Source organism: Chrysemys picta, chromosome 2 (assembly GCF_011386835.1).
Source record: "Chrysemys picta bellii isolate R12L10 chromosome 2, ASM1138683v2, whole genome shotgun sequence".
In the NCBI taxonomy this organism is placed as follows: domain Eukaryota; kingdom Metazoa; phylum Chordata; order Testudines; family Emydidae; genus Chrysemys; species Chrysemys picta.
Window position 1 is genome coordinate 230,225,446 of NC_088792.1, and position 24,477 is coordinate 230,249,922.

General features: G+C 43.9%; 2 protein-coding genes and 4 non-coding genes across 22 annotated transcripts in view; 4 read left to right on the forward strand and 2 right to left on the reverse strand.

Moving 5' to 3' along the window:
• Positions 1–3,494, forward strand: part of DNAJC5B (DnaJ heat shock protein family (Hsp40) member C5 beta) — a 44,391-nt gene extending 40,897 nt beyond the window's left edge. The window contains exon 6 of the mRNA XM_005288086.4: positions 1,848–3,494. Coding sequence (XP_005288143.2) covers positions 1,848–1,942 — 95 coding nt within the window. The 3' untranslated portion in view covers positions 1,943–3,494. The remainder of the gene's footprint in view (positions 1–1,847) is intronic.
• A 4,896-nt stretch (positions 3,495–8,390) lies between these two features.
• Positions 8,391–8,480, reverse strand: TRNAY-GUA (transfer RNA tyrosine (anticodon GUA)). The gene is given in 2 exon segments: positions 8,391–8,426; positions 8,444–8,480. It is a non-coding gene; the product is annotated as a tRNA-Tyr (tRNA).
• A 114-nt stretch (positions 8,481–8,594) lies between these two features.
• Positions 8,595–24,477, forward strand: part of TRIM55 (tripartite motif containing 55) — a 146,336-nt gene continuing 130,453 nt past the window's right edge. For 5 of the 17 annotated variants that reach the window (XM_008173220.4, XM_008173226.4, XM_065585664.1 and 2 more), the window contains exons 1-2: positions 15,363–15,535; positions 18,196–18,348. The gene's annotated coding sequence lies outside the window, so the exon portion shown is untranslated. Of the gene's footprint in view, positions 8,754–15,360; positions 15,569–18,195; positions 18,349–24,477 lie in introns of those variants that run through there. The other 12 variants (XR_010598889.1, XR_010598890.1, XM_024109499.3 and 9 more) reach the window with 7 other exon arrangements.
• On the forward strand, positions 9,284–9,356 carry TRNAR-ACG (transfer RNA arginine (anticodon ACG)). Its single transcript has one exon. It is a non-coding gene; the product is annotated as a tRNA-Arg (tRNA).
• TRNAR-ACG (transfer RNA arginine (anticodon ACG)) lies at positions 13,009–13,081 on the reverse strand. Its single transcript has one exon. It is a non-coding gene; the product is annotated as a tRNA-Arg (tRNA).
• On the forward strand, positions 15,698–15,787 carry TRNAY-GUA (transfer RNA tyrosine (anticodon GUA)). Its single transcript is given in 2 exon segments — positions 15,698–15,734; positions 15,752–15,787. It is a non-coding gene; the product is annotated as a tRNA-Tyr (tRNA).

Below are 24,477 nucleotides of genomic sequence, written 5' to 3' on the forward strand. Positions count from 1 at the left end.
ACATACTGGTGAGCCAGACTGGTTTCCAGCTATGTATTGGTCAGTGTTCAGTCGAGGCCTAAGGCTCTTGGCAGAAGTTGGCACCTGGTCTGCCAGCCTCACAGCCACTCTAGAGGCATGTACTTATATCAAGACATAAAAGCATCATATTGAGATTGCCCTGCCTTTAGGAGCCAGATCCTGAGCCCTGCACCAGCTTGAGGAGCTGTGCCAGGGAGATTCATAGAAGAGACAACGAAACCTTGTATGTTGTAGAAACTGAACACAACAATCTGTGGACTGACTGCAGCTTTCCAAGGTCCTAGCTTTTCCCCATCACAGCCCCTCTCACAAGAAAACATAGGCATCTTTTTTACTGATGTACTTTGAAAGCAAAAAAGCAGAATCTATACTGAATGACAATATATAAAACATTAGGGATTAATCTAGTTATATGAATCTTTGCCAGCCCCAAACTGTTTTGGACAGTAGTTCTCAAACACCTATTGTAAATGTGTTACATGGGATTTCAAAAGACAGTTTATCATTTGAATATAGCCTAGTGGCCTTCAGAATGTATATGATTTTATTTCTACTGAATATATGCCTGCTCACTGCTTTTCATTTTAATCCTCATTCTTTCTTTCTCTACCATTATCTTCATATTCTTAAGTTCTAATTCAAGGCCCAGTCCTGAAAACACTATCAGTAGGGCCCTACCAAATTCACGATCCATTTTGGTCAGTTTCATGGTCATAGAATTTTAAAAATAGAAATTTCATGATTTCAGCTATTTAAATCTGAAATTTCACCGTGTTGTAATTGTAGGGGTCCTGACCCAAAAAGGAATTGTGTGTGGTGGAGGGGTGCTGCAAGGTTATTATAAGGGGGGGTTGTGATACTGCTACCCTTAATGCTGCGCTGCTGCAGGCTGCGACACTGCCTTCAGAGCTGGGCAGCTGGAGAGTGGCGGCTGCTGGCCGGGACCTCCGTTCTGAAGGCAGAACCGCTGCCAGCAGCAGTGCAGAAATAAAGATTTCATGGTATGGTATTGACACCCTTACTTCTGTGCTGCTGCTAGTGGGGCACTGCCTGCAAAGCTGGGCGCCCGACCAATAGCTGCCACTATTCGGCCATCCAGCTCTGAAGGCAGCGCAGAAGTAAGGGTGGCAATACCATGATCCCCTCTAAAATAACCTTGTGACCCCCCTACAACTCCCTTTTGGGTCAGGATCCCCAATTTGAGAAAGTCTGGTCTCTCCTGTGAAATCGGTATAGTATAGGGTAAAAGCACACAAAAGACCAGATTTCACGGGGGGAGACCAGATTTCATGGTCCATGGCACATTTTTCATTAATTTGATAGGGCCCTAATTATCATGGTAGTATTCACTATAGTCAGTCTAAAGAACTCACAGTAGTAATCATTACACCCAATAGTATTTGCAGGAGCAGGCACTTAGATTGTAAATGTTAGGGGCAAGGATCATGGTCTTTTTAATCTCTGTAAAGCATCAGGTAAAATGATGGTGTAATAATAATAATAATTAATACTGGTTTATATAGCAACATAACTTCCTATGTGAACATTTGGGTAAAGTATACATAGGCTTAGTGTAAGTATTACATTGATGGTAAACATAGAATTCTGTTTAGTGTGCATACGGCTGTTTAGAACTCTATCCTGCAGCCCTTACTCATCCAGGATTGGACCCTAAAAGGGTTGTAGATGAAAGATTGTTTGAAAGATCATTCTACAGTACACTAGATCTTACTATTTTTGCTAAGTCATTCTATCAAGAAAGGCAGCTTGACTTTTGTATCAAATCAATGGTGCTTAGAGGGGGTTGTTTTTTCTGTTTGATTTAGATGGAGAAACTCCAGTCATACTTCAGCCGACAAATGCAAATGAGAAAACTCAACTAATCGGAGATGGCCATCGCAGCTATCACACAGACGCATAAAGCAAGAGCTGACTGCAGTTCGCTCTCTAAGTAGGAATGCCACAAAGAGGGTTCAGAACAGCTAATTGAAAAGCACTGTAATTTTTTCCCATATTTGTATTTGATTTTTAAGTTAGGCAAAGATAATTTGAATGTAATTTCCTGTGGACGCAGACTCTTTAACTCATGGGGCCTTCAAAATGAACAGTCCCATCCTCTGTGTTCTGCCCTGAGATACTTACCGTTAGCATACTGTTATACTGATTAGCCCTTGAAGGGGGTTAACACTTTTGAGCTCAAGCTATCCCTTCAATACAATAATATTCCTCTTTCTCATCTCCCCTTAAATGGAGCTCCCTTTCCTCACCTAAGCAAGGACTTTCCCTGATTAGGGCTTTGAGTCCACTTAAGAAGGCACCAGTTCTGTCATTGTCTGACAATGTAATGTTCTTAGTTTGCCACACAGTTTTAGGGTAGAGACCATTTATAATGCTATTGCTTCCTTTGAGGAAATGATGCAAGTGTTTTCAATAGACAGCAAAGGAACGGTAGGTATCAGAAAGGGTCTGACTTTGCCAAAGAGGGAGTGTTGCATGACAGCACTAGTCTGCCTAGTAGACTGAAGCTTGCTGGGGATGGGACCAGAGCAGTAAAGAAGCTGAGTCAGCTGTTCGCTGATTGGCACAGGGCATGATTACCAACCCCAAGAGCTTAACGGTCAGAAGGCAGTTCAGCCTAAACCCAGGAGACTAATCTCCTAATTGAAATGCACATGATCTCTGTGTCTTGATTCTGTGCATGTGCATTACAGCACCTGCACAGGAGCAGAAGCAGGAGACCGGCAGGAAAATACCACACAGATGTGGATGGTTGATGCTCCCTATTTACCAGTTGTAAGACTTGGCAGCAGCAGCATCTCTCCCTCATCTTGGACTGACCAATTTGAGACACATATCAAAGTTCTGTTGTTGTTGTTTTTTAATTGGGAGTATGCCTGTGACCTCATGCAACCCTTGGCTCCTCAAACTCCCTACCTTTCGGCTCCCTAACTCCTTTGGGATGGGATGGAAGATGACCCTCAGCCGAGTCAACAGACAATTGCCTGCCTGCCTACTTATTCCCCTTACTGATGGCTTTATACTTGTTCTTTCCCAACTGTCCTACTGACATGCAAAAAATGGGCTGAGGGGTGGGGTCAGGAATTGACAGGAAGAGAAGGAGGCAGTCATGCTGAAAGGACAAGAGGTAGCTTCCTGGCAGAGGGAGGCAGAGCAAGATAGAACTTGCTTCTCTTAATAATCTTGCCTTGATCCAGTGACCATTTCTTCCACCCTCTGCTTTGCTACAAGTCTATAATACATGTATTGCACTTCAAATCATATAATTATTACCCAATCAGGTTTAAATTGTATTCCAGAAGCAGGCTTTCTTTGCTTTGTTTAACCAGCACACTGTTGTAAGATATTTCCAGCCCTGATTCCATGGTACTGACACGTCTTAGACATGTAAACCATTCTGTATAGACAAATTTCGGGCAAGTTGTATGTTAATAATAAATGTGTCCTTTAATACACTTAAAGTTCCATTTTAAGTCAAAATATAGTCTTTACTAGCAGTGCTCTGCTGCACAAAACTCTCGTGGTTGAAATTGTAATTTATGAATGTGTAATTTATGAATGTCTCATCAGAGAGACAAGAAAATATTGTATGGTTTTAATTTAAAATCTAGGGTCTGATTCTTCTCTCTTCACTGAAGCAAATGAAGTACATCTCTTTAGAAGGCAATGGATTTATACCAAGGTAAAACTGGAGCAGGTGGGAGGAGAATCAGACCCCTAGTTTGTAAGAGCTAAAGCACTAGCTCAGAAATCTTGAACTTAGCACTGCGCTGGTTTGACATATTAGCTTCGTCCTTCTGCAGTTTATATTCTCCTTACTGAAAATATTCCATCAATTGTTCTGTGTATTTGCTATTGTGGTTCCTCTTTTCACAATTCAGTCTTGGGGAGGATGTAATACGCTACTAAATTATAGAACCCAGGGAATATATTGTTTGTCAAAAGTTTAAATGGTTTCTATCTTAAAAATTGGATTCTGTAGTTGTGAAACATTTTCTTCCTCCTCTTCCCACCTTTCACATCAAATGCCATTCAGCTGCAGCTAAACATAAAGCTAAAATCAGTAACTATAATTCCAAAGTCATTAAATACTACCTTCTTTAAAGCTCCTTTAAAGTTCCTATGATACACTGATATTTTAAAACCCCTTAATACTCAGTTAGTATATATCTCCATAAAGCTGTGCAGGTATTATAGCTACTTCTACCCTTGTAATCAGAGATAGTACTCCAATTTACTTCTATCAGGCCCTATGCTACCTGCACATATACAGCACATACTTACTTCCCTTGCTCTAATGCGTCAAGTTCTGTCCCAAGGAATGCACATTCAACTTCAACTGATTTTAGTGGGAGATGTATACGCATGTATCTTATGGATAGAATGCAGCCCACTGTATTTATATACATTCATACATCATCAAACATACACACACACATATCTGTGGGCCTTATGTTCTACTCCTTTACACTGATTTTATGCTGGTGTAACACTACTGAAGCCAATATAAACCCACTGTGCTGGAATGGAGAATCTGGCCCTATACAGATACATATTACACATGCAGTGTAAATGATTTTCTAAGTACACTTTTTCAAATTTATTTCAATAATTTACTGTGAAAGTGTGAAAATGCTAGTGACTGTTTCCTGTATAGAGTTAAATGTGAAAATGTATCCAGTTAAAAGTCTAGATGAAAGTTACACATGGTATATAAAAATCATCTTACAGGTGCTGCTCCCATAGAAATCAATGGGAATTTCACCACTGATTATTGTGGTTGCAGCAAATCAGACCCAAAGGTAATAATTCATTGATTTCAGTGGACTTTGGATCAGGCACTCAGGCCTAGATCTTCAAAGGTATTTATTTTTATTTTTATGTTATTTAAACAAGGGCTAAAGCCCAGACTGGGAGTTAGGCTCCTAAATACCTTTGAAGATCTAGGCCTGAGTGCCTGATCCAAAGTCCACTGAAATCAATGGAAGATTCCCAATGACTTCAAAGGGTTTGGGCTCTTGGCTTAAATCCTGTAATTTTTACTACATTCTTAATGGAGAAAGGATGCCTGAGAAAGAATGTAGGCCCCAATCCCTCATTGTGATCCACACAGACAACTGCTGCATCTGCAGGGTGCCCCACTGTCTTAAGCGGGGCTCTGTCTGCAAGGATCACTATGCACTGTTACAGCCTTTGTCAAAAAAAAACCCAGCAACTCTGAATACAGGCTTCAGGATAGGTCTCTGAAAGAATGTGGCTTTGCTAAAATGACACAATTAGACTGATAAAATCTATGGTCAACCTTTCTAAAGTTGGTTCCCTAAATCCACATTTAGGCAGTTAAACAAAGGCAATCTGATTTTCAGAGGTGTTGGGCACCTGTAGGTCCCAGTGAAGTCAGAGAGTCTGCTTATCTGAGGACATAATAAAAACTGAATAAGGATGTCCAGATTTGGTCCATAAATATGAATTTAATTTTCTTTTGCTTTTGTTTGCTTTTAGAAGGTGTTCTAAAGTGGAAACAATGATTACATGATTTGCTTCCATGTAAAGTCCCGTTGAAATACTATTAATCTTTTGAAAGCATATAGTTGCAAATATTTTGCTCTATGGTGTTGCATTTATTTGTATGAAAAATACTATGTATTTGAAATCTACCTTTGCTGTCAAACACTCTCTGAATAATAAAGACTCCCTATGTGTAAGAATTACAGCATACCTTTATGTTTCTACCCTAAGAAAAAGTTGTTCTAGTAACAGCCAAAATAACCAATAAGATCCTGATCCATACACAATGTCTATGGTGACTTTCCAAGCTGGTAAATTGGGCTGTAGTCCACGAAAGCTTATGCTCTAATAAATTTGTTAGTCTCTAAGGTGCCACAAGTACTCCTGTTCTTTTTAAAAGAACTTTGTTTTCCCAAGAGGAGCTACTTGGCGGAAAAGTTGGCATGTGGCAAATGAACCTACCCAATGCAGTAAAAACAAAACAAAACAGAACTTCAGCTGCAAATGCCTTCTTTTTTCTACAGTGCAGGATGCTACTTATCTAGATGGGGAAATCTGGCAAATTTCCCACATAGACAATCGCTTAGATTGTTTAAAGTTCTCACCAACACTGTGCATCATGAGGTGTGTTACTCCATCTCTTTCCTGAGTTACTGGTTGTGGGGAGTCAATGGCCCATGCAATAATGCTTGGGATTGGCTAGCAGAATCCCGCAACGTTTTTCGCATGAAAAGAGCCTGAAGAGTCAGGTGGTGAAATCCTGGCTCTATAGAAGTCAATGGCAAAACTCCTATTGTCTTCAGTGAACAAAGGCTTTCACATAGGGAACTCTGCCCTTGTGAAGGTGGCAGCACAAGATGCCAAACATTTCTATGCCTGCTAAAGTGAGGGATTTTTTTCCCCCTACAATGTTACTTAGTCCAATCAAGTGATTGGAAATTACCCGAGCAGCAACTGTTTTGGCTGGATCTATTATATGAGATCTGTTCTATTGAATGTTTGGAGAATGATTCAGACCCAGGGCACACAAAACAGAAAATGGGAGAAATATTTTTAAAGATTAAAATCTAGCAAAAACTTAACCTGCTGTTTAAACTTTTTGTGCACTTTACTCCCCTGTAACATAAATACATAATAAAATAAACTGTTTAATAGGAGACATTTTTCAAACATGCCTGTGGGCTTTAATTTCATTATTTTACCTTTCCTTAAGATTTCATATCCAAGATACTGATGTAATTTTAGTCAAGAATTTTTATGTTTTTTTCCCATTTTCAGAATTAGAGCCATCAAGGAAGATGGAATGACAAAACATATGCACAATTAAATATATACTTGGCATTGCTGATTTATTGTATAAAATTCAAATGAAAAAGCTGTCTGGTGCATTGATGCTAAGTGGCAAGGAAGACCAAAGCGTGGGTGTAGCATCTGTAGTTTTTTTTTTCTCATGAGCTATTAGGTTTGATCTACATCTAACACTTAGGTCAACCCAGGTACGTCGCTCAGGGGTATAAAAAATTTACACCCCTGGCTGAGAAACGTAGTTAAGGAGACTTAAGTCCCAATGTAGCCACATCTAGGTTGTCGGAAGAATTTTTCTATCAACCTAGCTCCTGCCCCTTGAGGGGGTGGAGTTACTACAGTGACAGAAAACCCCTTCTGTTGCTGCAGCAAGTGTCTACACTACAGCAGGGTAGTTGCAACACTGCAGCGCTTGTCATGTAGATATACCCTTAGAGCTCACTTAGTTTAGATTACAACATACTCTTCCACTTTGGGAGGAGATGAACAGATACTCGCTTCCAAAGCTCCTCAGAGTAAGACTGATAGCCATAGAACAAGTAGCTTGTTCATATTTGATGGCCATCTTCAAGGAAGGAATCAAAGAAATGATGATCTGCAGAACTGTTAGTTTTTATGGTTAACAAAGGAGAATCCACCAATAATAACAGAGATAAGAAAACAGAATGTATTATGATAGCACTCACAGTGTGCACACCCAGACTCTGTCCTGAAGAATTTACTATTAAAGGCCTCAATCCTGCAAGTTATTTTGTGTAGGCAGACTACTGCCTCTGCTGAGTCTCTTTATCTAGACTAGGATTTGAAAGATGTTACCTGACGAGTTAATTAACATTTGTTAGCTAACCCGAGTTCAGAGACTACAGTAAGCAAGGCACTCTCTCTTGGTCTACACTAGGCTGTTAACAAATTAGCTAATTTAATATACATATTAACACCTTTCAAATCCTAATCTAGATAAAAATACAGAGTTTCCACATAGGTGTAGGAATTTGCCTGGAGCAATTTGCCTATTTTAGCAACACTATTGCTTTTTTTCCTTTCAACAAATTATTAGATTTTGATTTTCACATAAAGGTAGCGCAACATCCATTTTTACCACCACCTTTTTGCTTGTTGGTTTGGAGCAGATCCTAGTGAAAGTAGAGCTGGGCCTAAACAAAATCACTGGATCCAAGCTTTCCCACGTTTTACAAAAGTTTGGATTGGGACTGAAATTTGCATTGGGAGTCCATCTGTAATTACAAGTGCTGAGCAGCGTGAAGGTACAAGTTAAATGATATCTGCCTGCCTCTGTGAACAAGAGATCCAAAAATGTCCTTTTCCAGCTCAAAAAAAAAAGCAGTTCTGTCTTATTTTGATAAAATATTTAAAACTATTATCTATTTCCTATAACTTTTCACAAGTATTACATATGGATTGTCATATGTTGGAACACAGCGATCATTCCGACTACCTGAGCCAGTACTGTAAGCCGCAACATTAAAACAATGTCCTAAAGCGCAAATAAAGATGGATGGGAAAAAAAAATACAAGTCTCCTTCGAGCCGGAATCGAACCAGCGACCTAAGGATTCCCGCAGGCAACTCCTCTACAGTCCTCCGCTCTACCAGCTGAGCTATCGAAGGGACATGAAGCAGCAGATCCTCAGTAACACACTAGAACTGAGAGAGTCGGTATTAACGTAGCGCGTGCGCAAACCGTTTTGCTAGTGCTACAAGGCGCATGCGCATGGCCGCTGAGCGGGCCTGGTGACCCAGGGCGGTGCGTCAGGTGGTCCAATCTGGACACCCACAGACCCCGGCTGGGCGCTAGTCGCTCCCGGCTGGGGGCCCTGCGCCGAGCCGAGCCGAGAGACTGCGGGCTGGGGCGAGGCCTACGGCTCCGTGCTTGGCCGCAGGGTGTGTGTGTGTCTGGGAGTCCCGTGACTGGCAGTGCAGTGTGCGTGGCCCCGCGGTGCGGTGTGTGCCCGGGGAAGCCGAGCCCGGCCCCGCGGTGCGGTGTGTGCCCGGGGGAGCCGAGCCCGGCCCCGCGGTGCCGGGTGTGCGCGCCTTGGGGTGTGTTAGTGAGACCGGCCCTTGCTGTGCAGAGTGGGTGTGTCGGGAGGGGGCTGCCTGGTAGTGCAGTTCTGCAGCGGGGGTGGGGCTGTGCTGGACTGTGTGCGAGGGGAGATGATGGGCTTGCCTGGTGCTGCCGTGCAGTTTGGGGGAGGGGCTGTTCATGGCCTTCACAGTGTTCGGGGGGGGGGGGGGGGGGAGGAGAAGGGCTGTGCCTTCTCAAGCAGTGCTTCTATCTGCAGGGCTTGGGGGGGTGGGGGGAATAGTCTGGACCTTGCACCACAGTTATGTCCAGGGTGGTTGGGGAGAGAATGGACACCACCATCTTTCCTCATCCCTTTACTTGATACTCAGATATTTTTTACTTCTGTCGTGGGCCAGTGGCGCAATGGATAACGCGTCTGACTACGGATCAGAAGATTGTAGGTTCGACTCCTGCCTGGCTCGACAGTGTGTGTTTTGTTCTGTCTGATAAAATTCAGTCTTACAGGCATATTAAAGAATGAGGAGGAAACACATAGTTGTTTGGCTGAACAGCCATGCTACTTTTATGCCTGCATGTCCAACAGAACTCCCAGATCACAATTGAACAGTGGCCTAAATTAGAACTGGTAAATTGGAATTGCAAGAAATATTCAAGTATTTTTACCCCATTTATAGTTAACCTTTTGAAATAATTACAAATGTGCATTCTTTCAAACAATTAAATTCAGGGATTGCATAATGAGCTGTGAAATGGTGAAAATTTTAAAAGCATACCAAATCCCTCTAGAAAAGTAACTGCCTAAGAGCGGTACTTATTTTTGGGAAATGTAGGGGAAAATATGGGCTTCTTTTAGGTAGCAGTTAAAAAGATACTAACATGGAAACTCTTGGCCTAATAGAAAATGAAAATTAGGAATATGTATTGTTAAAAACAAAAGTATTGCTTTTCAGGGAGCAACGACCTATTAAAGTTCACCTACAAGTGGTGAGTACTGGGTTTCATTTTTTCCCCAGCTATTTTATGAAAATAAATTTTTTTAGGCCAGATCCTAAAAAAGTATAGGTCCATTCATTGACTGATCTTTGATCTGGCCTATCATCTTTAATTAAACAAAGTATAGCGGGAAATAATTAGGTCTGGGAATCCAGTACTGATATTCATATGATAAATTATTTTCCATGATGATGATGTTATACTTTAGAAATATCAGACCATATTATATATTTACTAACCTGCAGTTTACTTTTTCATTCCTAGACCCCCCCATTCACTATCTGATCTTTGTTTTATGTTATGAAAATTACTCTAAGAAGTCTAGTTAATATAGAAGTATTTTGCAAGTTATTTTTGTTTATTGCCTGTGACCTGTCCCTGACTTTTACTAAAAATAACTGTGACAAAATGTGGAGGGAGGAGGGTTCAGCACCCACTGCTGCTGGTATTCTGGGGCTCCCCCCGACTGCCCATAGTGGCTGAGTGTGCTAGGGTCTCCCCTGCCACCCATGGTAGCTCAGAGCTGCAGGGCCAGCAGCTTAAAGCTCTCGGAAGCCCCCCTGCTGCACACTATGGCTGGGAGCTCGGGGTACCCTGTTGCCCCATGGCTCAGAGATGCAGGGGTCCCTACCAACACCCATGGTGGCTGGGAGCTCTGGGGTACCCTGTTGCCCCATGGCTCGGAGATGCAGGGTTCCCCACTGTTGGCGTCACTAGGCATAGCTCAGGTAACTCGGGGGGATGGAAGGCCATAAGTGCCGATGAAACCCCCCTGCTCTGGGTCTAAGTGAGCTACAGTAACTCCATCTTGTGAACTTTCACCAGCCTCCATGCTAACAGCCAAAAATGCTGAAGCAGAATATGTAATGGTCAGCTTTTTAGCAGACAGCTGCAGTTTCGCTCACATTAGCAGAAGCAGTGATAAGAAGGGAGAAAGGAGGAGGGAAAGGCCTACTACGTAGAGCTTGCAAGGTCGAAGATAAGCGTGTGGACGAGAACTTTTCTAACACGCCACAATGTAATGCTTGTTGTCGGGAAGGGAGGGGTAAGGGAGAAACAGAACAAAGGCTTGTACACAAACAGCTTGGAATATAAAATGGGAAACTTGCTTGTATTTGCTGCGCTTGATTTGAGACATGCTGGTCTCCTAGTTCCTATTCAGAGCTCTTGAATAAATTTGGTTTGCTTCTCCACCCTGGTGTGTCTATTGGTGCGACGCACACCGGGCAACGAACCCTGTTGCCCCCCCTCGGGCCCTTTGGGCCGGCAACACCACCACCTGGCTGACAGCTCCAGCCCCATGGCCCCAGGGCTGAAGCAGAAAATGTCATAGAGTTCTCTGGAAGTCACAGATTCTGTGACCTCTGTGACAAAATCTTAGCCTTAATTCTAAGATATTTTTAAAGTATATGTGATATTTTCAGTATGTTTAAAGAAGAATAATTTTTGATCAGGAAGCTAACATAATTGAAATGGTAAGAAATACTCAAAATACCAAATATTTGTAGATTTAATAAAATTTTCCATAAATTTACAGTGAACAAGCCCCATGATCACTGATAAATGTTGTAGTTTGAGCTTTAGTTTTAGCACTCTATCATCTTTACATCAAGATCATAGCTTTTTTTTTCTTTTACAAGTTTAGTAAGTTGCACTCTCAGCAAGTTTGCAGATGACACTAAACTGGGTGGAGTGGTAGATACGTTGGAGGGTAGGGATAGGATACAGAGGGACCTAGACAAATTAGAGGATTGGGCCAAAAGAAACCTGATGAGGTTCAACAAGGACAAGTGCAGAGTCCTGCACTTAGGACGGAAGAATCCCATTCACTGTTACAGACTAGGGACCAAGTGGCTAGGCAGCAGTTCTGCAGAAAAGGACCTAGGGGTTACGGTGGACAAGTAGCTGGATATGAGTCAACAGTGTGCCCTTGTTGCCAAGAAGGCTAACGGCATTTTGGGCTGTATAAGTAGGGGCATTGCCAGCATATCGAGGGACGTGATCGTTTCCCTCTGTTCGACATTGGTGAGGCCTCACCTGGAGTACTGTGTCCAGTTTTGGGCCCCACACTACAAGAAGGATGTGGGAAAATTGGAAAGAGTCCAGCGGAGGGCAACCAAAATGATTAGGGGGCTGGAGCACATGAATTATGAGGAGAGGCTGAGGGAACTGGGATTGTTTACTCTGCAGAAGAGAAGAATGAGGGGGGATTTGATAGCTGCTTTCAACTACCTGAAAGGGGGTTCCAAAGAGGATGGATCTAGACTGTTCTCAGTGGTACCATATGACAGAACAAGGAGTAATGGTCTCAAGTTGCAGTGGGGGAGGTTTAGATTGGATATTAGGAAAAACTTTTTCACTAGGAGTGGTGAAGCACTGGAATGGGTTACCTAAGGAGGTGGTGGAATCTCCTTCCTTAGAGGTTTTAAGATCAGGCTTGACAAAGTCCTGGCTGGGATGATTTAGTTGGGATTAGGTCCTGCTTTGAGCAGGGGGTTGGACTAGAAGACCTCCTGAGGTCTCTTCCAACCCTGATATTCTATGATTCTAAATTGTCCACAGTACTAAGTGCAGTATCATTATCTGAATAGAACAGAACTCCCACTCCGGAGTAAGCCATGCTGCAGATGGAAGCGAACACTATGAAATAGTTTGGAATGGCAAGCTCTCTGTTTGAAGTCCTGATTTACTGCATGTCCACAAAACCCAGTTCAAGTATTTATAACTTCATAAAGTTATTTTTTCAAATTCTCATGACTTATTGGGAACTTGTGCTGCTCGATTTGAATATGTGATGGCTGCACTGTGAAAATGTAACTGTAAAGGGCAAAAATGCCAAATTTAAAGTAAAAAAGTGCAAAAGAGAAATTAAAAAAACAGCAGAAAGTATTTTACAGAAACCAAAAGGTTTTCCAGTGGCCTGACACCAAGAAAGGAAGCTTCAGGTCAGAAGGAATTTGGGGTTTTTAAGAGTGTTGTGGAGCGAAACTAGTAAATTATAATGAAAGTCATTTTGCAATGTTAGCTATAACAGCAGTTTCTCCCAGGCAAGCTCTAATCAATTAGTAAAATGTCAGAAAGAAAATAATTCAGGAGACTTGTTTTTCAGAAAAGAACACTCGAGCCAGGCAGGAGTCGAACCTACAATCTTCTGATCCGTAGTCAGACGCGTTATCCATTGCGCCACTGGCCCTGAATATTGGCTTTTGATTATGAATAGAGAGACATATAGTATTATTCTACCCAAACTTATAAATATGGCATTAGGGTAACAGTATACAGAGGCTAGGTCTATATTACAAACTTACATCAGTAGAACTACATCACTCCTGATTGATTCCGTTATACCAACCTAATCTCCAGTGTAAAGAGTGCTATGTTGACAGGAGAAACGCTCCCATCAACATAGCTATCGCCACTTGCTAAGGTGGATTAACTACACTGACAGGAGAAGCTCTCCTGTTGGCATAGTAATGTCTTCATTACAGCTGCACTGAGCCAGCCTTTTAAGTTTAAACCTGCCTTTAGGGTGGATAATGTAGAAGGGAGCATGAAGAGCTAGAGGATACTTATATAGTATCAAAAGTGTGGAAGGTTATTTAAAGGCAAAGGTTATTTGCCCCAAAGAGCTTGCAATCTAAACAGCTGATCTTACAGAGGGGTCTGCAAAAGCAGACACTAGGGGCTTAGCTAGACTACTACTTTAATTATGCTGGGGGGTCAATACCAGCATAATTAAAGGAGGTAGGATATGACCCCACCTACTGTGAGCACAGTTATACTGATATAAAAGTGCTTTGTAGCAGTATAGCTTTTTCCATATGGAAAGGGGAATAACTATACTGGCATAAGTCATATGGGATGCATCAGGCGAGGTATTTCCAGTAAAGATAAGGAGGTGTTAGTACCATTATACAAGGCACTGGTGAGACCTCATCTGGAATATTGTGTGCAGTTCTAGTCTCTCATGTTTAAGAAGGATGAATTCAAAGTGGAACAGGTACAGAGAAGGGCTACTAGGATGATCTGAGAAATGGAAAACCTGTCTTATGAAAGGAGACTCAAAGAGCTTGGCTTGTTTAGCCTAACCAAAAGAAGGCTGAGGGGAGATATGATTGCTCTTTATAAATATTTCAGAGGGATAAATATCAGGGAGGGAGACGAATTATTTAAGCTTAATACCAATGTGAACACAAGAACAAATGGATATAAACTGGACATTAGGAAGTTTAGACTTGAAATTAAACAAAGGTTTCTAACCATTAGAGGAGTGAAGTTCTGGAACAGCCTTCCAAGGGGAGTAGTGGGGGCAAAAGACATATCTGGCTTCAAGACTAAGCTTGATAAGTTTATGGAGGGGATGGTATGACAGGATAGCCTAATTTTGGCAATTAATTGATGGTTGATTATTAGCAGGTAAATATGCCCAATGGTCTGTGATGGGATGTTAGATGGGGTGGGATCTGAGTTGCTACAGAGAATTATTTCCTGGGTGCTGGCTGGTGACTCTTGCCCACATGCAGGGCCGGATCTAGCATTTTTGCCGCCCCAAGCAGCAAAAAAAAAAAAAAAAAAAAAGCGCCGCCATCGCCAGCAGGTCCTTCGCTCCGAGAGGGAGTACCGGCCCCTCCGCTGAATTGCCGCCAAACGACCGGACGTGCCGCCGCCCTCTTCATTGGCCGCCCCAGGCACCTGCTTGCTATGCTGGTGCCTGAAGCCGGCCCTGCCCACATGCTCAGGGTTTAACTGATTGCCATATTTGGGGTTGGAAAGGAATTTTCCTCCAGGGCAGATTGGCAGAGGCCCTGGAGGTTTTTCGCCTTCCTCGCAGCGTGGGGCACGGGTCACTTGCTAGAGGATTCTCTGCACCTTGAGGTCTTTAAACCACGATTTGAGGACCTCAATAACTCAGGCATAGGTTAGGGGTTTGTTATAGGAGTGGGTGGGTGAGGTTCTGTGGCCTGCGCTGTGCAAGAGGTCAGACTAGATGATCATAATGGTCCCTTCTGACCTTAATGTCTATGAGTCTATAAGTCACCACTACAATCATGTCCAGGGTAGGGCTTTGACTGGTATATTGGTAAATTGTTATACCACTACAAAAGCTCTGTGTAGGCCAGGCCTTACTCCCACCCAGAAATCCATGGCAGCCCAAGGGATACTGCACAGGACAGGAGTAAGGGCTCTTCCTTCAAAGGACCAGACGCAGTGAAAGGCAAGTGCTAAAACAATGGTCCGCACGTGAGAATTTGGAGCCGTGATTTAAAAAAACCTATCTTGACAAACACTTGTCAACTCTGTGGGGCAGATGAAAACATGGGCCCTGCAAACCCAACAAGGGGGAGAAAGACAGAGCTGAGCTGTGGAGAAGCAGAGGCAGCGCTGGGGGTAGGGCACGGGAGTACTGCCAGGGCTGTCAGACCATACGGCGCAGGAGTCAACAAAACATCAGCCTTGGGGTAGTGAGGGACAGGGCAGGGATGAGAGAGGAAGGGCGGAGGTGGTGGGGGCAGGGAAAGAGCCGCGAGAGCGGGCAGAGGCTGGGGTCTTTCTCTTCCCCCAGCTTTCCTGCCCCTGGGGAAGCGCGCTCCGGAGCCGCGGGTGCGGGACTCGCTGGGCCAGTGGTGCAGTGAGCGAGTCTGAGACCGTGAGTCTGACCACGCGCCGAGCGGAGCCCGTGGCAAATAGCGGGCCTTGGCCCTGATGCTTCTGCTCCATCTTGCACCGCTCAGTTGTGGTGCGCATGCTCGGAGTTAGAACTCGCTCGTCTGAGACTCTTGTATGTGTCTGGGGCAGTTTTTTCCATGTCCCTTCGATAGCTCAGCTGGTAGAGCGGAGGACTGTAGAGGAACTGCCTGCGGGAATCCTTAGGTCGCTGGTTCGATTCCGGCTCGAAGGAGACTAAGTTTTTATTTTCTCTCTCTTCATATTTTGAATGGTTTTGTTCCCAAGATTCAGTTACTAGAGGAGGGAGGCGCGCGGAAACCGCCCCTGCGCAGGTAGCATCCCTGGCCCGGCCACTGCCTGCTCTGCCACCGAACTGGGAGCCAGGTGTGGGGCCCGGTGGTTCCTGCCTTCCCCCCGGTAGCCTGGTCACGCCTGCCCGCCCAGCCCCGGTCACTGCCCGCGCTCAGGCGCGGGCGGGCTGCCGCGCACAGCGGTGGTGCAGGCCAGGCTAAAGCAGCGTGACCCACCTTCCCCCGTGGGGGGGTCCCCAGGGGCAGTTATCCACCTCTTGCCTTTCATCTCTAGGGCCCTGAGCCACGTTGTTTTATGGACAGTCCCTGAACAGGCTGCAAAGGAGCAGGCCCTTGGGTGCTTTCAGCCTGTGGGGGTTTCTTGTTACTGTGATTAGGTTTGTTACAGAGCAGTAGGCAGCGCTAGAACTGTACATGGAGCATTACCAAAATAGCCAGGCTGTGATTAGTTAGTATGTGACCTAGAAATCTAGCTAAAACTACATCATCTTGCCTGGCTGTATCCAGCACCGTGGTAAAGAATCCCCTTCATAGTCATTTATAATTTGTCTAATACAAATTATACCCCAAAAATCATCATTTTCTTTCCATCCCCAAATAGGGTAATAATGTGTCAGATGTCACCCAAGTAACAGTAAGTGGCTCTGCTTGATGCTACATAGTTTTTGTACCAGCACACTTATTTTGGCTAGTTTATGGTGTTTACTGAAATAGTTATACTCAGGGCGGCTCCAGGCACCAGTGAAGGAAGCAGGTGCTTGGGGCGGCCAATGGAAAGGGGCGGCACATCCGGGTCTTCGGCGGCGGGTCCCTCAGTCCCTCTTGGAGAGAAGGACCCACTGCCAAATTGCCGTCGAAGAATGAAGCGGCGCAGTTGAGCTGCCGCCAAAGTGCCTCCAATCGCAGCTTTATCTTTTTTTTTCCGCTTCGCTGGTTGGGGTGGCAAAAAAGCTGGAGCCGGCCCTGGTTATACAATATAATCTCTGCAGCTAGATGTGTAATTTCCAGCTCAAGTAGATATATATGTGCTAGCTTTAATCAAGCTAGCATGCTAAAAATAGCCTGTGTGGTTCACAATATAGGCTAGCCACCAGAGTATGTAGTTAGGGTACCTGGGACGGCCAGCCTGTCTCACTGCCCCCACAGCCACATGCATATATGTGCTCAGGCTGGAAATTACATCTCCAGCTCAAGGGTAGGCATATCCTCATTCCCTGTGGTGGGAGGGCTTCCAACCTGATTTTGCTATTCATGGAAGCCCCAAGAGAGAGCAACTCCTAATAGCAGCTGGGAGGGAAATCACCCACAAAATACATCTGGTTTGGTTCTCAAGGATTCAGCAGTTCTTAAAATTATTTGCATATGTTCAGAGAATATTTCATCTTGCAACATGTGCAGGAGCCTGTGCCAAACCTGGTCAAATATAAGGAGATCTTATGGGTTAAGCATTAGCATAACACTCAGAAAATCTATGTTCAGTTCTGCCTCAGAATTCTTTTATGACCATGGGAAAGACATTAAACTTCTTATCCTACCATATATGTATACACTGCAATGAGGAGCCTACTAGATCAAAGCTACCTCAGATATGTCTACATGTGCTGCAATCACACCTCCCAGTTGCTGTATAGACATAAAGCTGTGGGGATAAATTCATGAATGCCATTGATGCTCAGATCAAACATTAGGAGTAGGGAAATGATTTTACCTCTGTCTATGACATTAGTGAGACCAGTACTAGAATACTGCACACAGTTCATGGGTCCACATTTGAAAAATCAGAGAAGGTGCAAAAAGATATATAAAAATAATTTGAGGGCTAGGTAAAATGCTGTATAAAGACTTAAAGACCACAAACTGTTTAGCTTATAAAAAAAAAAATAGAGAGGGGACTTGATTACAGACTTTAAATATCTTTACAGGGAGAACATTCCAGGTACAAAAGGCCTCTTTAATCTAGCTCAGAAAGGGATACCAAGAACAAAAGGCTGGAAGCTGAAGCCAGACAAACTCAATTGAGAAATAAGACACAATTTTTTGAATAGTGAGGTTAATTAACCATTGAAAAAAACTTACAAGAAAAGTGCTAGATTCTTCATTTCTCAATATCTTCAAATCAAGACTGGATAGCTTTCTAGAATGTATGCTTTAGAAAAACACAATTTACTGGTCTTACTGGGATAACTGGATGAACTTAAAAAGCCTGTGATATATAAGGAAGTCAGACTAGTTGATCTATCCCTTCTGGCCATACTATCTGTTAACTGTTGTATGCCAGTTTTTATTTGTTTTCCTGGGAAAGGTAATTTATGCTTTTCTCCTTCTTTAGCTGAAGTCCAAGATATTTTTTTGACTGCAAACAGAGCAGTATGTGGTAGGATGCAGTGGACCTGTAGCATCTTTGAAGAAAAAACGTGCAAACTATATTCTGCTATGTACACTGTACTTGCTGAGTGGAGGTCCTTTCCAAGGTGTTGTGTAAGTAAGTATGAAGGTAATTTGTTATACACTATAAAGATGAAATCTCTGGACGAGGTTTGTGGAGTTATGACAGGGTAGGGTGGAATTGGCTCAAGTGACCAAAGGCTTCCTTATTATATAAATAATAACAGGATTGGTGCCTGCATTCTCTAAGATGTAGGGTTTTTTTTTCTTCTCTCCTCTTTTTTTCTTCTACCTTCTATCTCTTCGGTTGCTGGTTTGACTGCAGCTTGAAGGAAATTTTTGCCTTCGCTGCACACTCTTCTTTCGAGCTTGGATTGTGGCCATTACCATATTTTATTCATTTCATGGGCCACTGGCAACTGGAAATGTACTTGAGTTAAAACACAACTTTCAACTACTTTCATCTGCCACACCTGCTTCTGAGTACTTGGACACCTTTTATAGGCAGAGTTCCTTTTTCTTTGCCCTCCCGCACCCACAGTGCAAGCAGTATCGATTTTAAGGCTTAGAAGTTCCATTCATTATCGCCCTCATCTTGGGGCAAATTTGATACAAAATAGACTGGCCATACTAATTACTGTAGCATGGCTATACTTCATGGAGTCTCTGGCTTCTCTCCACTGTTGGCTTAGATAAAAGCTGTTTGCTTTTGTTTTTCTCCCACTTGTTTTTGTTGGGTTTTTTTTTTCTGAGTGGTAGGTTAGAGGTGCAGGGGAGTTAGGTTTTGCTGCCTGGGAAGAAGCAGAATGGGGGGTGAGCAAAAAGCCTGCTGCTGTGTGCTGTTATTGTAAAAATTGTAGCAATGTGTTTGTTTTTGAGAGTGTTTCAAACATTAGATTCCATTTTGTCTACCTTTCATCCGTGAGCTCTATTAATCAAGTACTGGCAGGAAGCAATTCCATTTCCCTGAGTCTTGGGTTTTTGTCCATCACATTGGTAGTGTACGTATTTATTTTTACCACTGTCATTGCTCAATGTACGTAAAACCTTTCTGGTTGAGAATGGTTACAAGCCCCAGCTCAAGGATTTTCTTGTAATGAGTTACTGGACTATCCCATAGATAATCTGAAGAGTTGCTGCCCTTGCCCTATGCAATGAATACACAGGCAGGCAGGCAGCTTGTCCAATTTACTTTGGAATTTTTTCTCTTCTTCTCATTAAACTGAGGTACTAGGTATAGTTAAGGCTAAGACCAGCTTTCTGTTTAAAGGGCAGCTCTGCTAAGTGCTCTATAATTGACATGCTTAGTTGGTTTGCCTTGACATTTGGTGTGTTTCAGGGGGTGCTATGCTCTGTTAATGATCCAAATTTGGTGCCCTTTGACTAAGGAGTTCTTGACATACAAGAATTTAGGAAGCAAATAGAGACATAATTGTAGCTATAGGCAATAGCATACACATTGGGCAGCTAGTTACTTGCTGCTGCTGACCTTAAAAGCAGGCCTGCTGGCTTCCTTCAGCCAATCAGGCAGGCTGATTAATCAGGTGGTCCTACCGCAACCCAGCTGAGCTAATTAATCCACCTGGAAAGGTTGACCTGGCTAGTTTTAAGGCTCAGCAGAAAGAACTTGCTGCTGTGGTGATCTTGACAAGGCAACCTTATTTTGCTCACACAGGTAGAGCTTAAACCAGGACTCAGACCACACCAGAGTCTCCAATGCTTGGGGGTTACCCCAACAGAGTGCATGGCACTCGCTAGTCCATGAGGGAAGATCAATTAAAGTATAATTTTAAAAAGATGTTCTTTCTCCAGTTAGGTTTGTTATGAGCCTCATGTGCTTATTCACATACCTAATAGATATCATTGATCATAACTATCAGAAGCTAACTATCTGGAAAACTATTTCTTCATCACAGGACTTGGCAATGTGTGCGTTTCAATGGTTTGCTCTCTCTTTGTCCATCTTTCCTCAGCATCATAGAGCTCAATTGATGGAGTAGTGTGAGGTTCCATTTCTTTCCGTTCGGGGCTTTTGTCCATCCCATTTGTAGAGCTGGGATTTCTTTGGGCAACTGTGATTGCACATAGTGTGTAAAAGGCTTCTGGTGGAGAATTGCTACAAGCCCGATCTGGCGGAATTTCTGGCTGTCCGTAGATAATCTGAAGTTTTGCTGTCCTCGAGCTGTGCGCTGATTACGCGGGCAGAGAGGCAACTGGTCCCTTTTCCTTTGCAGTTTTTGCTCTTCTTGTTGTCATGAACAGAGGTGTTAGGTATGGGTGCGTGTGCAAGGCAGGGGCGTTTGTATGTTTCTCTGATGGTCTCTGGAAAGGTGTATTTTTTTGAAAGTTAAGGAACCGGGAACAGCGTAGTTTGCTCTGTCCCCTTTCCTTGTTGAGTTGAGGTACTTTCGTATTCTTAGTTCCTTTGGTTTGGGGTGTTTGTCGTCCTCCTGGTACGTGCTCTGAGCTGTAATCTCTGCTTAGAGTAGGAGTCCATTTCTATGTCTCATCTTCAGGGTGAAGAGAGCATAAGAACAACAAGAGTCTTTAATCCTTTTGTTGACAGGTTCTCTATGAAAATGTATTGAATTTCCAGTTATAGGAGGGAAACTGAGTCTAGACAGAAATAATGGGTCTCCTATTGGGAAGGTGTAACAATTTCAGTAGAAGAGCATCTCTTCACACTAATTAATGTTCCGCTTCTCTATGATTATTCATACAGTGACAGAGGCTCACAGTACAACCACACACATCAGGTTGTAATTTGGAATACAGATATTAGAATTAAGATTAATGCATGGAGCAAATCACAAGCATTCAATAGAGTGTAAACTCTGTACACTTGCTCATAATTCTAATACCTGTTTTATCAATATTAACTTACAAGTCAGACAGACAGCTTCCAGCTATGCATCATTGAGTGTTCAGTGTAAACTTTGTGACCTTAGTTTGAGCTGGCACCTGGCTTCCCAGTTTCACAAAAGCTAGCATCAGAGTCAATTAAGTGATGATTAAGAATGATCATAAGAACACTGCATTGCGATGTTAATCTGATTTCATTTTGTTGTGTGGGCAAGGAGCCATATCTAGAGCTAATTTCTGTGGACTGGATCATTCCTTCTGTATCTGTGAGTGGAGGTGACTAAGGCCATGTCTATACGTACAGTGCTGAAGTGGCACCACTGTGTTGGTACGGTTAGGGTATGTCTACACTGTCAGAGTTAGAGCACCAACAGTTACAGAGCTGTTCAGAGAATGCTGAAGGGAAACCACTGTCGTGTGTTCACACTATCAGTTGCCTGTGCAATAGCGTGTTCACACTTGCGGCACTTGCATCAGTATTCGGAGCAGTGCACTCTGGGCAGCTTCCCACAGAGCATCTCTTCCTCTTTTGACACTAAGGGTTCTGGGAAGGCGGAGGGGGTCACGGGGCATCCTGGGTCCTGTCCCAATGCCCTGCGATGCATTGCTTTGCAACCCAGCAGTCCCTGTGCTTTCGTCCGCATTTAGCGCCATATTTCAATGGTTTGTGTACTGTGCGTTCTGCCTCTTCGGTCTGCAGAAATGGATCCCGCACTGTTGACCAGTATGCTGCTTACTCTGACTAACACGTCACGAGTGGCAGTGGAGTTATTCCTTAAACTACAAAGGCAAGAGGAGTGCGACATTGATCTCACCATGCGTAGTAGCTACGACACGAGATTGCTTGTTGCATTCACAGAGGTGCTGACCACAGTGGAACACTGCTTTTAGGCTGGGGAAACCAGCACTACGTGGTGAGATCACATCATCATGCACGTCTGGGATGAACAGTGGCTGCAGAACTTTCAGATGAGGAAAGCCACATTCATGGGACTATGTGATGAGCTCGCTCCAGCCCTGCGGCACAAGGACACGAGAATGAGAGCTGCCCTGCTGTTGGAGAGGCACATGGCGATTACACTGTGGAAGCTGGCTACTCCAGACTGTTACCGATCAGTCGCTAACCAGTTTGGAGTGGGAAAGTCGACCGTTGGACTCGTGTTGACGGAAGTGTGCAGGGCCATTAATCGCATACTGCTCCAAAAGACCGTGACTCTGGGCAATGTGTGTGACACTGTGGATGGCTTTGCACAAATGGGCTTCCCTAACTGTGGAGGGGGATAGACGGCACGCATATTCCAATTCTGGCACCAGATCACCTAGCCACTGAGTACAGTAATCGGAAGGGGTATTTCTCTGTGGTTCTCCAGGAGCTTGTGGATCACCGGGGGCGTTTCACGGACATTAACGCTGGCTGGTCTGGAAAGGTGCCTGACGCACTCATCTTTCAGAACACTGGCCTGTTCAGGGAGCTGCAAGCAGGGACTTTCTTCCCAGACCAGAAGATCATTGAAGGGGAAGTCAAAATGCCCATTGTGATCCTGGGAGACCCTGCCTACCCCTTAATTCCGTGGCTTATGAAGCCATACACGGGGCACCTTGACAGCAGCAAGAAACGGTTCAACAAGAGGCTGAGCAAGTGCAGAATAACAGTTGAGTGTGCTTTTGGCCATTTAAATGCCCTCTGGTGCTGCCTATTTGGGAGGCTGGACCTGGCCGATAACAATATTCCTATGCTTATAGCCATGTGCTGTACACTCCATAATATTTGTGAAGGGAAGGGTGAAAACTTCACTCAGGGCTGGACCGCTGAGGCTCAGTACCTGGAGGCTGAATTTGACCAGCCAGAGACCGGGGCTATTAGAGGGGTGCAGCGCAGGGCTATAAGGATCAGGGATGCCTTGAGGCAGCAATTTGAAGCTGAAAGCCACTAATATTTGTTGCAATGCTCGGGAGTGCAGTGCTTGTAATGCTGGGAGGTGATTGTGATTGGTACAGACGATGCAACATGAAGGTTTAAAATAATTGTCTGTTGCTTTGCAGGGCTCTGTTTGCTTTCAATTAATGGAATAAAGATTGCTTTCAAACCAACACAATTCTTTTATTAAAAAACAACCAGTGGAGAGAGACAAACAAAAAAACACATCAGCACTGAGTGGGATGGGGGAAGGGAGGGTCCCCGGAGGAGGTGGGGTCCCGGGATGGTTAAAGATTTGTGTATGTCCAGATATCATATGCTACCTTGTCCTCTGGAGTACAGCGCAGCGGGTACTGTACTTCAGCAGGGCTAAACTGCAGAGGGATGGGTGCTGAGTGCAGTGGGTACTGGGAGTCTGCAGTGCTGGACTGTGGCAGGGGAGGAGTGGAATGCTGCGAGTACAGACTGGAGCCAGGAGGTTGATAAGAGTGTGTTGGCGGTATCTGGGGGGTGCATGGTATAACGATGCTCGTTCTGGCGGGACCCAACTGAGAGTGCCAATTTAGGACAAATTGCTCAAACAGGGCAGTTACAGCCCAAGCCTGGGGTTTTTCCGCCTCTAAGGCAAACCAAACCAGCCAGACAAAGAGGACTTTGGTCTCACTCCACTGGCTAACCACCAGTCACACAAGCAATTCCCTTAGACACTCCAGTTTCCCAGTATCACCACCACTACCAGTCGTTATGGGGACAAATAGTTATGAAAACCAATACCCCAGTAAAAGAAAAAGGTTCTCCTGATCCCAAAGGATCAAGCCCCAGACCCAGATCAATATACAAATTAGATCTTAACCACAAATCACGCTGTTGCCAATCCTTTAGAATCTAAAATCTAAAGGTTTATTCATAAAAGGAAAAAGATACAGATGAGAGCTATCAATTACATACAGTAATGGCAAAGTTCTTGGTTCAGGCTTGTAGCAGTGATAGAATAAACTGCAGGTTTAAAATCAAGTCTCTGGAGTACATCCACAGCTGGGATGGGTCATTCAGTCCATTGTTCAGAGCATCAGTTTGTAGCAAAATCCCTCCAGAGGTAAGAAGCAAGATTGAAGACAAGATGGAGGAGAGGTATCAGCCTTTTATAGTCTTTTCCAGGTGTAAGAACACCTCTTTGTCCTTACTGTGGAAAATTACAGCAAAATGGAGTCTGGAGTCACATGGGCCAGTCCCTGCATACTTTGCTGAGTTGCAAGGCATATTTGCCTTCTCTCAATGGGTCAGTTGTATAGCTGATGGTGCTTAATGGGCCATCAAGCAGGCTAGGCAGAGCTAACACCAACTTGTCTGGGATGTTTCCCAGAAGCATAGCATAAGTTTGAAATACAGACAGTATAGAGCCAATATTCATAACTTCAACTACAAAATTGATACACACATATAGAC